The sequence below is a fragment of the Macrobrachium nipponense genome, chromosome 13 (assembly GCF_015104395.2).
Source record: "Macrobrachium nipponense isolate FS-2020 chromosome 13, ASM1510439v2, whole genome shotgun sequence".
Classification (NCBI taxonomy): Eukaryota; Metazoa; Arthropoda; class Malacostraca; order Decapoda; family Palaemonidae; genus Macrobrachium; species Macrobrachium nipponense.
Window position 1 is genome coordinate 36,158,663 of NC_087206.1, and position 14,691 is coordinate 36,173,353.

At 42.7% G+C, this 14,691-nt stretch overlaps 1 protein-coding gene across 1 annotated transcript in view; it reads right to left on the reverse strand.

Moving 5' to 3' along the window:
- Window positions 1-2,228: 2,228 nt before the first annotated feature.
- LOC135225741 (uncharacterized) overlaps window positions 2,229-14,691 on the reverse strand; it is a 133,731-nt gene continuing 121,268 nt past the window's right edge. Inside the window, exon 3 of the mRNA XM_064265134.1 lies at window positions 2,229-2,656. Within this exon, the coding sequence (XP_064121204.1) occupies window positions 2,261-2,656 (396 nt within the window). The 3' untranslated portion in view covers window positions 2,229-2,260. The remainder of the gene's footprint in view (window positions 2,657-14,691) is intronic.

A 14,691-nucleotide genomic window follows, 5' to 3' on the forward strand; every position in this document is an offset into this window, starting at 1 on the left:
TTTTACATGTAGGATTTTACCTTTCAGCGAGCTGGAAATCTGGCTGTTACATTTTTGCAAGGTGGTTAGGGTGGGAATAGCTAATGACGGATAGGGGCAGAAGCACTGCCCACCAAGTCTGTGTGCATTCAATTCTATAGTTTACTTTTTGGCCCAGGTAAGAAAGAGAATGAGGGGTGGTAAGAGGTACGCCCTTTATGAAAAGGCCTCAGGTTTGTATGTTAGGAAAAGTACAAATACTTTAATATTTTGTCATTTACATATGAGAGACTTACTTTTGGAGGGAGGATTCTGAGTATAAATATCTGAACTGAGTGGTAGTTCAGCTCACCTGGCTACTCTCTTCCTGATCATGAAAGAGCAAAGGAAGTAGACCATACCTCTAATCTATTGAACAAGAGATGATTAATTTTATAGACTTCCAGGAATTTTGAACTGAAGGAAAATAATATCCTTGATTCATAAAGGTCAGTGTCAGACTATAAAGCTAAGAATAACCAAGTCGTTTGCTCATAGTCAGTCCCTCTCTCCCATTGCTAGAGAGAAGGAAGGATTTGCATTCACTAATGCAAATGGAGCTAGATTATAGATACTAGGATAACCAGTCATCTAGACCACCTGTATGCACACCCATCCAGCACATGACAGCTTGTTCCTTGTTCCTCTGCCCACTGGAAGAGAAAGGAAGACAGGAGAAATGGAGGAGGCCACTCCAACACAAACCTTTTCCTTGCAGCTGCACACCTTGGGTGAGATGCAACCTGTCCCTAGAGTTGGGTGAATTACATGAATTGTTGAGCATCCACCATAAGATCCAAGGAAAAAAAAAGAGTCCAAGGACCTATGAGCAACATCCCAAGGTAAAAGGAGATGAATGTGATCTACACAATTACGTTCCATCTTAGTACTTGACCGACTGGTTCTTTCTGAATGCGATGGACAAACCGATGCACTCGGTCTCAAAAGATCTGGTCCAAAACATACTGATGACCACCAGGAAGTTGTGGGGTATGCTCATTTGATCATCTCATTAGCCAGAGAAATGACAATCTGGACACCATTTCTTGGCCAACATAAAGCTAACAAATGAGTCATTGGCATTATTAGAACCACAGGACCATAGAAGTGTTATGATCAAATTCACTAATCACCTTTGAAACATATACAACGGCAAAAGGCGTAAGCTTCCAGCTGTAAAAGTCCAGCTGCAAATGGATACCTCTGTGTGATCTGGCCTCGTGAGAGTAGGTTGGTGCTAATATTCAGTGTCAAACAATATTGACTATGGATGGATGGATGGATGTATGAGTTTTAGGGCAAAAGCCCAGGCACTGGGCCAAAGAAGCCATTCAGCGCCGTAATGGAGATTAAATAAATTACATTATGAATGAGTTAATAAGTGTATAAAGAAAAATGGTTCATATAAACTTACCCTATGAGAAATGAATGAATTAATGAAGAAATAAATGAAGAAAATGCTTTATAAATAAATATATATATCTATGATGTGATAGCTAAAAAATAATTAAATGTTATTAAAAATATTTATAGACTTTAAAAGGAGATGAGAGCAGAAATATCTGCTTCATCTCCCAAAATATCACAAAGGGAGTGGGAAAAAAAAAAAAAAAAAAAAAAACTAAGAAAAACGGCACTATGCACCATAATAATTGCTGTGTTGTGTGAGGAACAGGTGAGGAAAGCCATGTGACAATTTTATGTGAATTATGAGAAAGCTATGTATCAGACTGAATTATGACAAGGCTATGAAATCAGACTATAAACTACATGACTGCGGAAGGAAACGCAGTCTACGATTTATTAAACAAGTTTAAACCTTTTTTTTTAATGAAGCAGGACACATATATAAGGGACAGTGTTACTCCAGAAGCATGTCTGAAGTAACACTAATTTTTCAATCAACTGGATGTTCTTACAATTCCCTCCAATACAAAACAAGAATATTCAAACACAGTTTATCTGCAATAATCCCTGATATGTGACAAACCATTTATAATGTACTCAAGGATCCATACATAAGGGAAAGGTGTTACTTTTAATTTTATTTGTAACTAAACATAAGAAATAGACAATTGTTTCTAAACATAATAGATGAGGAATAATGAGGAATACACAAATATATAATGTTTTTTTATTTACCAAGCATTCAAAGTATTCAGAAATATCACATTGTAATTATACCTAGCCCATAAACAACCCATATGGAAACATGTCCTTCCTCTTAATATAATTCTTACCTTCAGCCATAATTATTCAATGATGAGAGTTTGCCTAATTTTCCGATATAAAGCACTTGCGATATGAGTTTCTCTGCAAGAACCTTATTTTCTTCATTCATTTTTAGTAAATCACTGGTAACAACACTACCAAAATCACTTTGATCATCGTTATCACCCTCTTCAGATTGAGACAAGTTTCTTAACTGATGGAGGGCTTCTTGAAGTACCTCATGCCGCTTGTCACTGGCTGTAGGCCTTTTTAACCCTCTTTTTGTCGAGTGCCAACTACGAGAGGGCTCAGGAGTTCCAGATTGTACATTTTCATGAGATGTACTTGGTACAGGTGTACCAGGCGGTTTTGTTGTATGGGATGGAGCAATATCTTCAGTTTGTTGAAGTAATGGATCATTGAAAATCTGTAAAAGTAGCAATGGCATTATTCATAATATTGCTTACAAACAATTATCAGTATTACATCCCAGGTAGGGCATGTTTATGTAAAAGTTACAAGTACTAATATTGTTTTTTCTGACCAATTATTTTTCTGTATTATGTATATATTATTCTGACCAATTCTTTTTTTTTATTATGTGATATATTATATATACCTCAGGAGTGGAAATGTGTAGCAGAAGGGTTTTCCAAAATAGATCTTTCCAAATTGTATCGGAATCACAGATGGGAAACACAACCTGATATGTGTCCACATAGTAGCAGTTATTTCTACTACATCTATAAAGGATCCCTCAGTACCAAATTAATGGCTGTCTCTGATGCTAACCCAATTTTAATTTATGTAGATGTGGGGACTAATGAAATTGCCAGATGGGTGTGTGGGATAACACTAATTCTCAGTCAGCATGTCAAAAATGGATCTGCGGGTTTGCCAGATGATGAGGTGCTTCCTAGCAGCTCAAGGAAATTACCTGATGTCTTTGTGGCTGGTGACGCATTTCCTTTGAAGCACCACATCATGAAACCTTTACCTTATTAAAACCAAAATATTGTGCAGAGCATATTTTCCTACAGACTCTAAAGGGCTAGATGAACAGCAGAAAACGTGTTCGGAATACTAGCAAACAGATTTCAGATATTTAAAAAAATCCATTAATCTTGGACCAAAAAGGGTAGAACAATTTTAGCCTGCACTGCACTACACAATTATCTTCACAAAGACCCTGTCACCCCTTACTTGTGTACTGATGACAATTTAGATACTGTAAACATCCCTGGTACTTCAAATGTTGATGTTATCCTACCTCTACATATGTAGCAGCAGAATTGTACAACCGAAGGAGTGATAGTAGGCAATCACTTCATGCAGTATTTCAATGAAGGTGCTGTAACCTGGCAGCACAGAATCACCTAATGGGGACTTGAAACATTAACTCCTAATGAATTAGTATTTGGTCATTAAAAATATTATTCAATATTCATAAGTTTCATAATGTACTTCAATGCATTCAGGTTTTGTTTCAACTTTGGTCCTGTGAATTGAAATGGTGGCAGTAATAAAAAAAATTAATAAAGGGATTTTGACGTAAGGAAAAATCTATTTCTGGGCGATTGGCTCGTGTCGCTGCGCGAAATATCCTTTAATCTATTATTTCTAGGGTAAATGTACTAACAACAATACCAGAGAATAAATAAAATAAAGAAAAAGGTCAGTATAACTGACTCGCTCACCCTCCAGGAGGGTGTCGGTATGAACACTAGGCGAGTGAGACCACTACCACGAGCCAAATGCCAATAGAAATCTCCCACTACCAAAACCCTCCAAGAGGGAGCCGACCCACAGAGTGAGCAGCTCGTACTACTACTACTCATCCCATGATGCCGACTGCTGCGCCTCTGGTGGCCATCCTGAAGTTAGCAGACAATCTTGGGCGAAGGGATGGGTAGGGTGGGATTTCGCTGGCGACACGAGCCAATCGCCCAGAAATAGATTTTTCCTTACGTCAAAATCCCTTTTCTTGGGCTCAGCTCGTGTCGCTGCGCGAAATCGTACCAGAGAAATAGCACAAGATTGTAAACAAAAGTAAAAAATAAAATAAATCAGAATAGGTCTCAAATAAAAGATAAAATATCTATAAAGAGAATATAATTGCTAAAAGATACATATACACAGGGGTATAAAAATATAAATATGCTTAAATTACCCTTAAATCTAATCATGTTTGTTAACATAAGGTAATTTACATATATACAGGTAAAATGACTTACATGTATCAAATGATATCTGTGTAACAGCATGTATCAAAAGTATAATAGCAATTAATATAAATAACCAACGATAATAATATATAAAGGAATGTATATGACTTAATATACAAAACCCGTAACCATTATAATATGATGCATCCCCTAGCATAAAAATAAGGGGAAACATCCATGAGATCAATGTTTATAATCATTTGTGAGTGTCCCTAGCCAGACAATAAGGGGCACCATTACACTATCATAAAAGCAGCTAAGACACAAGGTGAATGCAAATGAACAAGGTAGGAATAGACGAACTTTTGGGTGAGGCAGGTAGAAAGGAGGACTGAATCTTCTACTACAAATTAGCTAGAGTCAGGGGAAACTATGTTACCCGCTGCTACTGCTGGGAATTTCAGAGCTTCCAAGGATTTAAGGTAGTGACGTTTGAACACTGTCGGCGATTTCCATCCAGTATACTTTTTCAACTCATCGAAGTTCATATGTTGGAAATAATTAATTGAGGTGGCTACTGCTCTGACATCATGTGCTTTCGGGAAAGAGTCAGGATTGGCTTGCTTAATAAAGTACAGGATTTGCTGCCTGATGCCTTTAATGGATAAAGTTCCACCTTTTTCCCTCTTAAAGAGGGGACCCGATGAAGATGAGGAGGTCCTGGACAGAAAGGCTCGTAAGGTTAAAACTGGGCAAAGGGATACATCTTGTGGAAGGGGCAGTACCTTCCAAGGTTCCCACCTCATCAAAGGATCTTCATTCTTTGCTAAAAAAGCTACGTTCCGGAGAAAGTAGGACTTCCCCTGTGGGAAGGAATTGAATATGATCCGGGTCCCTGGATAGAGCCGACAGTTCTGAAATTCTTGCTCCTGAAGCTAAGCTTAATAAAAATAGGGTTTTTCTTAAGAGCATTATAAAAACGAGCATGTGTCATTATCGGTTTCGGAAGCCAGTTTTAGAACATCATTTAAGAACCATGAAACTGACGTAGGCCTTACAGAAGGCCTAAGCCTAGCACATGCCTTAGGAATAGACGAGAAGTAGGAATCCGTCAAGTCTATGTTGAATCCAAATTGAAATATCTTTTTCAAAGCTGACTTGTTTGTCGTAATCGTGCTAGCTGCTAAACCTTTTTCAAATAAGGATCTGAAAAAGGATATAGCTGAATTAACTGTCATGATTCTAATATCCGATTCTCTCAGGAAGATTGCTAACTTTTTGACAGCAGCATCATACTGTCTCAAAGTTGAATCCCTTTTATCGGATTTCCAAGAAGAGAATATTCTTGAGGGTCAATATTCGCATCTCTTTTTGCGCAAAACTTCAATGAAATCCATAAAGTTAGGGTTTTGAGAATCCCTGAGGAAGCGAACACAGTCTTCGTTTGTACTGACTGGGAGAGCTTGGGACTGGGGATCCGAAGAGGACGAAGGCCCAGCTCCAAAATTAGAGGATACCAGTTGCTCTTCGGCCAGTCTGGGGCTACTAGAGCCACTTGACCCACCCTTGAATGTCCTGAGTTTGTTCAATACTTTCATGAGGAGATTCACTGGAGGGAAGACATAAATCTTCTCCCAGTTGTTCCAGTCTAGAGCCAGGGCGTCCGTGGCATATGCCAGAGGGTCCAGGTTGGGGGCTACATAACACGGTAGTTTGTGGTTCGCTTGGGATGCGAAGAGATCCACCTGTAGCCTGGGACTCTTTGAAGGATCCATTGGAACGAACTGTTGTCCAGTGACCATTCCGACTCTAGGGGTACTGATCGGGATAGGGCGTCTGCTATGACGTTTCTCACTCCAGCTATGTGAGTGGAGGAAAGATGCCAACTGAACTTGTCTGCCAGGGAGAAGATGGCTATCATGACGTGATTTAGATGACGTGACTTGGAGCCTCCTCTGTTTATACAATGTACTACCACTGCGCTGTCCAGGACTAGCTTTAAGTGGGAGTACTTTGGTGGGCGTAACCTTTTAGAGTCAAGAACACTGCCATTGCCTCCAGTACGTTTATATGGAACTGACGGAACTGAGGTGACCAAGTCCCTTGAACCTTTTTGACCTGGGAATACCCTCCCCAGAGCCGCTTAAGGACGCGTCTGTGTGGATGGTGATCCCTGGTGGAGGGAACTGAAGGGGTACTGACATTGACAAATTCTTGGACTCTCGCCCACGGCCGAAGTCGATTCTTTAGAATCAGAGGCACTGAGGATAGTTTGTCCCTGGACCTGACATTTGCTCGCGAGCGCCAGATTCTGGTTAGGTCTTTCAGTTTGGCTTTCATTAAGACGTTCGTCACTGTGCAAACTGGAGAGAACCGAGGATCCTTTCCTGAGCTCTCCTTGACGCTAGTTTGTGACTTAGAAATGCTTGACTGACTTCGCTATTTCTTTCCTTTGGTTGATGGAATCGACAGAGTGTGGGAGGATAGATTCCATTGAATGCCCAGCCACTGAAAGTCTGACTCTGGAGTGAGTCTTGATTTGGACCTGTTTATCTTGAAGCCTAGATATTCCAGGAAACTGAATCACTTTCAGTGTAGCTCTGTTGCATTCCTCGACTGTTGGGGCCCAGATCAACCAATCGTCGAGATACGCTACTACCATAATCCCTTGTGATCTGAGTTGTTGCACTACCACTTCCGCTAGCTTCGTGAACACTCTGGGTGCCACGTTGAGTCCGAATGGAACTACCTTGAAGGAGAATGTCTGGTCTCCTATCTTGAAAACCCAGATACGGACGGAAGTGTCCTTGCAATAGGGATATGATAGTAGGCGTCTGTAAGATCGATAGAGGTGGTGACGGCCCCACCCCACGGGGAAGTAAGGTCCGCACCTGTGAGATCGTGAGCATCTTGAACTTGTCGCAGCGGATGGCTAAGTTTAAGCGGGACAAGTCTAAGATTACCCTTCTTTTTTGTGAGCCTTTCTTTGGCACGCTGAACAAGCGACCTTGAAATTTTAATCTCTTGACTCTCGCTATAGCTCCTTTCTGAAGGAGGTCCTCCGCGTACTCTGTCAATTCTTTGGAAGGAAGTTGACGGAAAGGTCTTGGCTGGAGGTGGGTTCGTCAACCAGCTCCAACCCAGCCCTTTTGACACTATGCTCTGAGCCCATTGGCTGAAGTTCCACCGGTGGCGAAAGTGAAACAGCCTCCCTCCTACCTGAAGTTCTTCATTGGTTCTGGTAACCGCCTCGGCCTCCTCTGAAGTGCTTTCCCTATTAAAGGGGGCCCTCCCGATCCTCTCCCACGAAAGGACCGCTTACCTCGCCTCCCCTTACCCGAGCGGTCATACTTCTGTGAAGCTTGACTCTCGAAGGCTTGATTGTAAGCTGGAGAGATGGCGTAAGAGGTGGAGGGCTGAGGCTGAGGGGATATCACATAAATTGGCTGTGATTGACCTTTAGAAGTGGAGGGTTGGGCTGTCTGCACTAACGTACCGCTGAAACTTGTTGAGAAAAGCGTGGTTGCTTTTTCTGGTAAGGTTGGAAACGCCTGGGTTTCCTTTGTCCCTTACCTTTAGCTGTCAGGTCTTGCCTCCTCTTAGCCGTAAGGCCCCAACGGTCCTTAAGGCTCTGGTTCAACCTCGTAGCCTCTGACTGGACTTCCTTAACCATAGCTTCTGGGAAGAGATCTGCTCCCCCCAGATGCTAGACGAGAGTAACCTATTCGGTTCATGCCGAATGGTTGCCTCTTGTAGGACATGCTTCCTACAATTCCGTCCGAGCAGTGGCAAACTCAAACATATCTGACTGTACCGTTTGAGTCAGGGCTTTGGTCATGAGCTTAAAAATCGGTTCTGATCCATAAGCCATGGTTGCTACCTCAGACATAGCCATAGAATTGATCGATCTGGCTAGTCGCGATTTTGCGTCAAATTCAGCCTGAATAAGGCGATTCTGGGAGCCCTGGGTAGCTTTTCACCAAACTGCTCCATAGCACAGTCCGGTTTGAGTTTGCCAGCTGAGAATGTGTTCGGCAAGTCTTCCCACAATTCTCCAACTGAAGGGAGCAACGGAGATGTGGGATCTGCTTCCTTCAAACTGCGGTATAGGTCCCCCTTCTGGGCCGCTGGGATGGTCGACCTCGCGATCTTGGTTAGGAACGGGAGCGGGGTACTCTCATCCATTGTGAAAATGGTAAAGGGACTCTTAAACGGTGTATCTTGGTATTAGAACAATCCATGTCCTCTAAACACCTGAGCCATTCTCTCTGAGCCTGGTCACGTGAATAGAGGACTGTCTCCTTAGGTACCCTATCGTCCCGAACCATAGCCGAAGGTGTGAGCCTTGCGTAGCCTATGACGTAGGCTGGAGGTCTTCCGGGTTAGAACTCGAAGTCCTCTATTCTTCGAGTCCCAAATTCCGGTATAGAGATGAGACCGTCCTGGAAGGGGGCGTATGACGCTACTCTCCATGGGTTGTTCATAGAGAACTGAGGTAGTGAGTCATACGGAGGAAGCTGAGTTCCACTTGTGTTGGAAAGTGGAGGAGAGGCTAGAGGAGCTTCTTCTCAGCCCGGCTATAATGGAGTCCTGGGAAGTAATCCTATCCGACAGACGAGAGATCATTTGTTCCATGCTACTCTTTAGGGACCCAACCAGGTCACCCACCTGTTGCAACAGGCCAGCATTGGAGTCCAAAGCCGAGCTGCTGCGGAGGTGGAGGGGAGGCTCTGAATTGGAACCAATGGTAGCGGAACTGGTGACTCTGCCGGAGTGCGAGACCTCTCTCTGGAGGATTTACTCCTCGAGGACTTAGAGCCGGAGCTAGAAGCTTTAGACCTGTCTGCTCCGGGATTCCCAGCCGGAGACTTACGGGAGGAGGATGAAGCCGAAGTCGTCTTCTTAGACGACGACGACGTCTTAGTCAAGGTCATCACTTTAGCCTTGACCTTAGGTCTAACCGAAGCGTCAGGAGGAGAATATATTTCGTCACCCGTAAAGCCTTGGAAGGATGGAGAAGGTTGCAGGGGTAGGAAGAAACAGTCACGCCCAGGGTGATCCTTGGGTGTCCACCTTACCTACCTCGACCAACAGGTCGTCTATACCTACCATAGGTTCAACATTAATATCCAGGGTCGCGACATCCGTAGAGATATCCTGGTCTTGATCAGTTAATGAGGCAGCCAGCTGTTGTTGGATGAAGGCGTAGTCGGAGCCGCATCTACCGGGTCGACGTATCCTGTCGCCTTGCCTCCGGGGAAGATTAATAATGCCAACCGCTTCTCCAGGATGTAGGGCTGTCCCTTAGCGGCGTTTTTTCCCAAAACCGCCGACCCAGGCCCGCAGGGTAGCCAGTGCGGTATCCTTACTGCCGGCGCCTGGAAGAGAGGGCGTAGTTTAGATTTAAGAGTCACTTAAAACTAAAACTTAAAGTATAAACTTAAACTAGATGCCTTAAGTTAAAGTAAATGATGAAACTTAAGCACTAAAATAGAAGCGGAGCAGCTACTGGAGATGGAATACTTACTCCTTCCAAAAGCTGGGCTCACCAGATCGTAACATATGGACACGTCTCATGGTACCAGACCTGGATGTCCCCGTGTAGAGTCGCGCATGAGCATGGGACCGGCAAACTTCGTGGCCACATGGGTCCTGAAGTGTGGCGGAACATCCCGGATGCTCACACGTTGGGTGGCCTGTGTAAGTGGGAAGACACATGAGTATCTTAAAAAACATCACTTACAGACTAAAGGACAGAAGAACTCCGTGCATGCCGGAGCTCGGAAAAAATTTGGGCATAACCCCTCCCTGCATCGCCTGAATAGGCTATAATCCCGGAGAGATCCGGTAAAACATGTAAGGGAGGGGGGATGGTTTAAGGTACTTAAGATAAACTTATAGGTAACTTAAACCTAAAACACAAGCGAACCGGACTAAGTCCAGTGCGTAGCGGAGTGTAGTAACTCAGTAATACGGTAAGGTTAGTAGAGACCCACTGTATGCTCCCGGTCCACTCTACTGGGTGGACTACACACCCTTTCCGCTGGCGATACCAGGACTCCGATCAGGAAGGAGCCCTAGTAAGGTGGGAAAGGCGAGAAGACATACAGGCTCGAGCTAGCCCGGAGCGACAAGGTAGCGCGGAGGGGGGAAAAGGCCAGCACCCCCCACTACGTACCACCCGCCGGACCGAGAAGCCGGAGAGGTCGAGACCCAGTCTGGGTCTGTCCCGACTCCCTAGCCCCTCCGCCTGAGGGGAGAGAGGGAGGCAGGCTCGGGTATGCGGAGCGAGCATGGGCAGACCGACCCACCCCCACCCCCGCCCGACTCTATGGAAGAGCGGGAGGGGGGGGGAAGTGTGACTGACAGGCGTCTGGCTGTCCCGTGATCACGAAGTGACCACGAGGCGGTAAGACCAAATACGACAACTAAGCCTAGGACAACCAACTGATCAGAAAGATGCTATCGGGAAGCAAACTGAACTGAAAAGCGGTAGCATATAGGCCCACTGGCCAAAAACCAAACTGATCAGAGAGATGCTATAGGGAAGCAACCGAACTGATGAGCGGCGGTAGTATAGGCTCAATGAGCCAGGACCTAGGCTAAGCCAGACGCCTAACTAACCTAACTATAACAAAATACACAGTAATAAATAAATAAAAATGAAAGAAAGAAAGCAATATAGCAGGAGAAAAAAAAAAAAAAAAAAAAAAACAAAAAAAAAAAAAAAAAAAAAAAAAAAAAAAAAAAAAAAAATCCAGGAGTGTACGACTAACCCGAAGGCAAGTCTACCACTCAACGCTAGTCAGAGGCCGATACTAAGAACCTGGACTAGGGTCTGGATAGAAGAAGCCTACATAAGGTAAAATACATGCATGCATGACAAACATGAGTAGACCGTACCCTAAGTAAAGCGGATAATAATATAGAGCGTACATAAATAAGGGATGTTCTAGGTATGGGAGACCAAGAACGAACCCACCACGAGGCAGAACCATGCTGCCATGCTTCCGACCCCGAGAATCGTATTTATACCTAAAAAAACGGCAAATACTGTCTCAGGGCCGGAAAAAACCAACCAACCGTAAATACATGACAGTACTTAAACTTAGCTGCTGCGATAGCTGCACGCTCCATTATAGATAATCCAATGAAAGGGTCACAAAACAAAAAACACCAGAGAGAAAAATAACACGTGTGACTCGTGTGCGCTAACTGAAAAGGATGGCCACCAGAGGCGCAGCAGTCGGCAGCATGGGATGGAGTAGTAGTAGTAACGAGACTGCTCACTCTTGTGGGTCGGCTCCCTCTTGGAGGGTTTTGGTAGTGGGAGATTTCTATTGGCATTTGGCTCGTGGTAGTGGTCTCACTCGCCTAGTGTTCATACCGACACCCTCCTGGAGGGTGAGCGAGTCAGTTATACTGACCTTTTTCTTTATTTTATTTATTCTCTGGTATGTGTTAGTACATTTACCCTAGAAATAATAGATTAAAGGATATTTCGCGCAGCGACACGAGCTGGAGACCAGAAGAAACTATCTTTTGCAGTTTTTCTTATGCACACCCATACACAGAATAAACTTATACATGTACCTCAATGAATCAGAAACTTCCTCGGACATATAAAAGACTGCTATCCACCTTTGACACAGATTCTTTCATGCTGTCACCATTGTTAAAGAAACAGTTCATTGAAGAACCATAATGTGGGTGTGTACATGTCATCAGCCTCAGCCCTGACACTTGGGATTTTTCAAGTTAGTGAAGTTCTCACCCATACGTGCTTGACAGCGAATTGTTCTATCTCCTTTTCACTTCCACTGCACATGAATGTGATCCACTCCCCTGAAGTTCTGCTATTAGTCAATTAATTGCTACTGCACGTTTATTTTTGTCCTTATAAACGTCTGACTTGACATTCCATAAACGGGTTCTGCCATTCAAGTTCAATTAACATTAGAGTGTGTCCTATCCCAGTGGTAACATTTTTCCTTCGTAGAGCTAAGCCTAGGCAGGTTGTTGAGTCGGTTGAAATCAAAGCAAGTCACAGCCTCTGCTCATATGGTAACACATAGCCTCTTGAATCTTTTGCCTGGCAGTCATAGTTCCTTGTCTCTGTCCTGCCAGATGCTGTACAAAGCTCCAAACCAAGGACACGACCAATGCCTGTTAGTCCGTGGTGATTGCTTCTGTTGTCATCAGCACACCTACTCTTCCTATTGTTATCTGGTAACAGTGTTTGTCCGACAAACACTGTTTGATCGTGTGTATGCACCCTACCCTATCATATGACCATATTCTTGATAATAAAAATATCTCCTAAGTCTTGGGATATATTGCTCAACCTTAAAACTCAACCATGCTCCCTCTCATTACATTAGGTAAGTGGGTAGAATGGGTAGAGCTGAATGTCATAATTAAATTTGGAAATGGAACTAAGGCTCCAATGATCTCCATTCTTTCAATTCTAATCACACTTTAATCATTTACTTCCTCTACAAGTTTTCCTTCTGAGTAGGTCATCAGTTGGGGTGCAAATATCATTCCCTTGGAGTGATTCCAAAAAGCATGTACTGTACTGAGCAATCTACTTTAACTCATCCAACATGCAGCAGTAATGCTTTTAATTTTTCACTTTATTTTGCCGAGGCCAATTTTCAGTCAGTTTTCCTTAACCTTCAGATGATATCTTGGGCTCTTGACTGCAACACTTCACAATGTCTCAGCACACATTAAAAATGACACAATTACTATAATCTCCCAGATAAAAGGTCAAATACTTATCATAAAAGGTTTCAAATATCCATGGTCCTATTTCATAAACATTTCTGGTTAACTTCCCTTTGCTCTGTACTGGAGCAAAGTGTTTCAGTGTAATTACAGTACTAGAAAGTCTCCTTCATGTCCAAACACAGGTTGTCAAAGGAGGGTGCAGTGATTGTCATCTGTGACAAAAAGGGTATCATCAAAAGGTCAATGGGTACTCTACTTTATTGCTATTCAAAAGATAGAATTCGAGCGGAAAAAAAAGTACAAACCCAAAACTCTTAAAAAGATATCTTCAGTCTTTCATGGAATTTATTCTTCTACCAATGGCACTAGTAAGAGCTAATTACCAAATGTCCATTCCCTTCCCTCCCTACCCAACAGGAGGTAGCACAACACAATAAAGGTGGGTCAAGTGTAAGCCAAAACCACTTAATGGGACTGAAAATATTACAAGAACACAATCATCCCCACAATAACCATATTATGGGCAATCCAGACATAACTGCTAAGAGTCCTATACCCAGAACCAGACCAACCCTGGAGTTCGTGGCCCAGCTTTGCAGAAAAGTTTCCTTATCAGGTATTAATGTGGTATCCCTCAGGTCCGAACATTATCAGTTTTCCCAAAAATGTAAAATTCCATGAGACTTACCCAAAATTAATCATTAATAATATATAAGATCAATAAACTCCCATCCTGACCAAAATGCAACAATTATGCCAACTGGCACTTTGAAAATGATCCTATTGTTAAGACCGAAGGTTTGTTCCGCCATATGACAAAACAAACAAATTTTACATACCTGTTCCCATTGCACTTCTTGTCTATTCGGCTCATGACCACAACAAACAAAAGAAAGACTTACAAACCAACCAACAAAACCGCAAACGAGAATACTCACAACCTTCCGTCACCACCGCTTACTCGTCACTGCCTCCAAACCTCGTTTTCCTAACCCCCGTCTTCCGTAGATCTTATGTATACAAAAATCACCATTGCATCATTCCAAACATAATGGCAAAAATGCTTTACAAGCATTTAACATAATGGGAGGAATGCTTTACAAACAGCCAATAAAATTAACAGTACTTTGTCTAAGTTTCTTAAATGTATAACAACTATAACCTACTTCATCCACCCAAAAATAAAAATAAAAAAATAAAATAATGATTAAATTCAACCTCTTCTCATCATAATTCCCTCTAATCTCCATTATTCTCCAATTCTTTACCCTTTATGTAATTTCTGAAACTCCTGCTTTAGTCAACACATCAGATATTTGATGCTTTCTTTTTATCCATCTCAGCTCCTTTATTTCTCTAGGTTCTATTCTTTTTCTCATTATTGCAATATCAATTTTTCAACTTTAATACTTACTCCTGTACTAAATTTAACTGCAGTCCGTAGTGTTTTACTATGTTTTAATCAATGCTTCTATTTTCTCTCTCCTACTATCTCTTCCCACAACTGTGAAATTACCAATCTTTCTATGCCCACCCTCCTGCACGACACTCAAGAGCTTCTGCT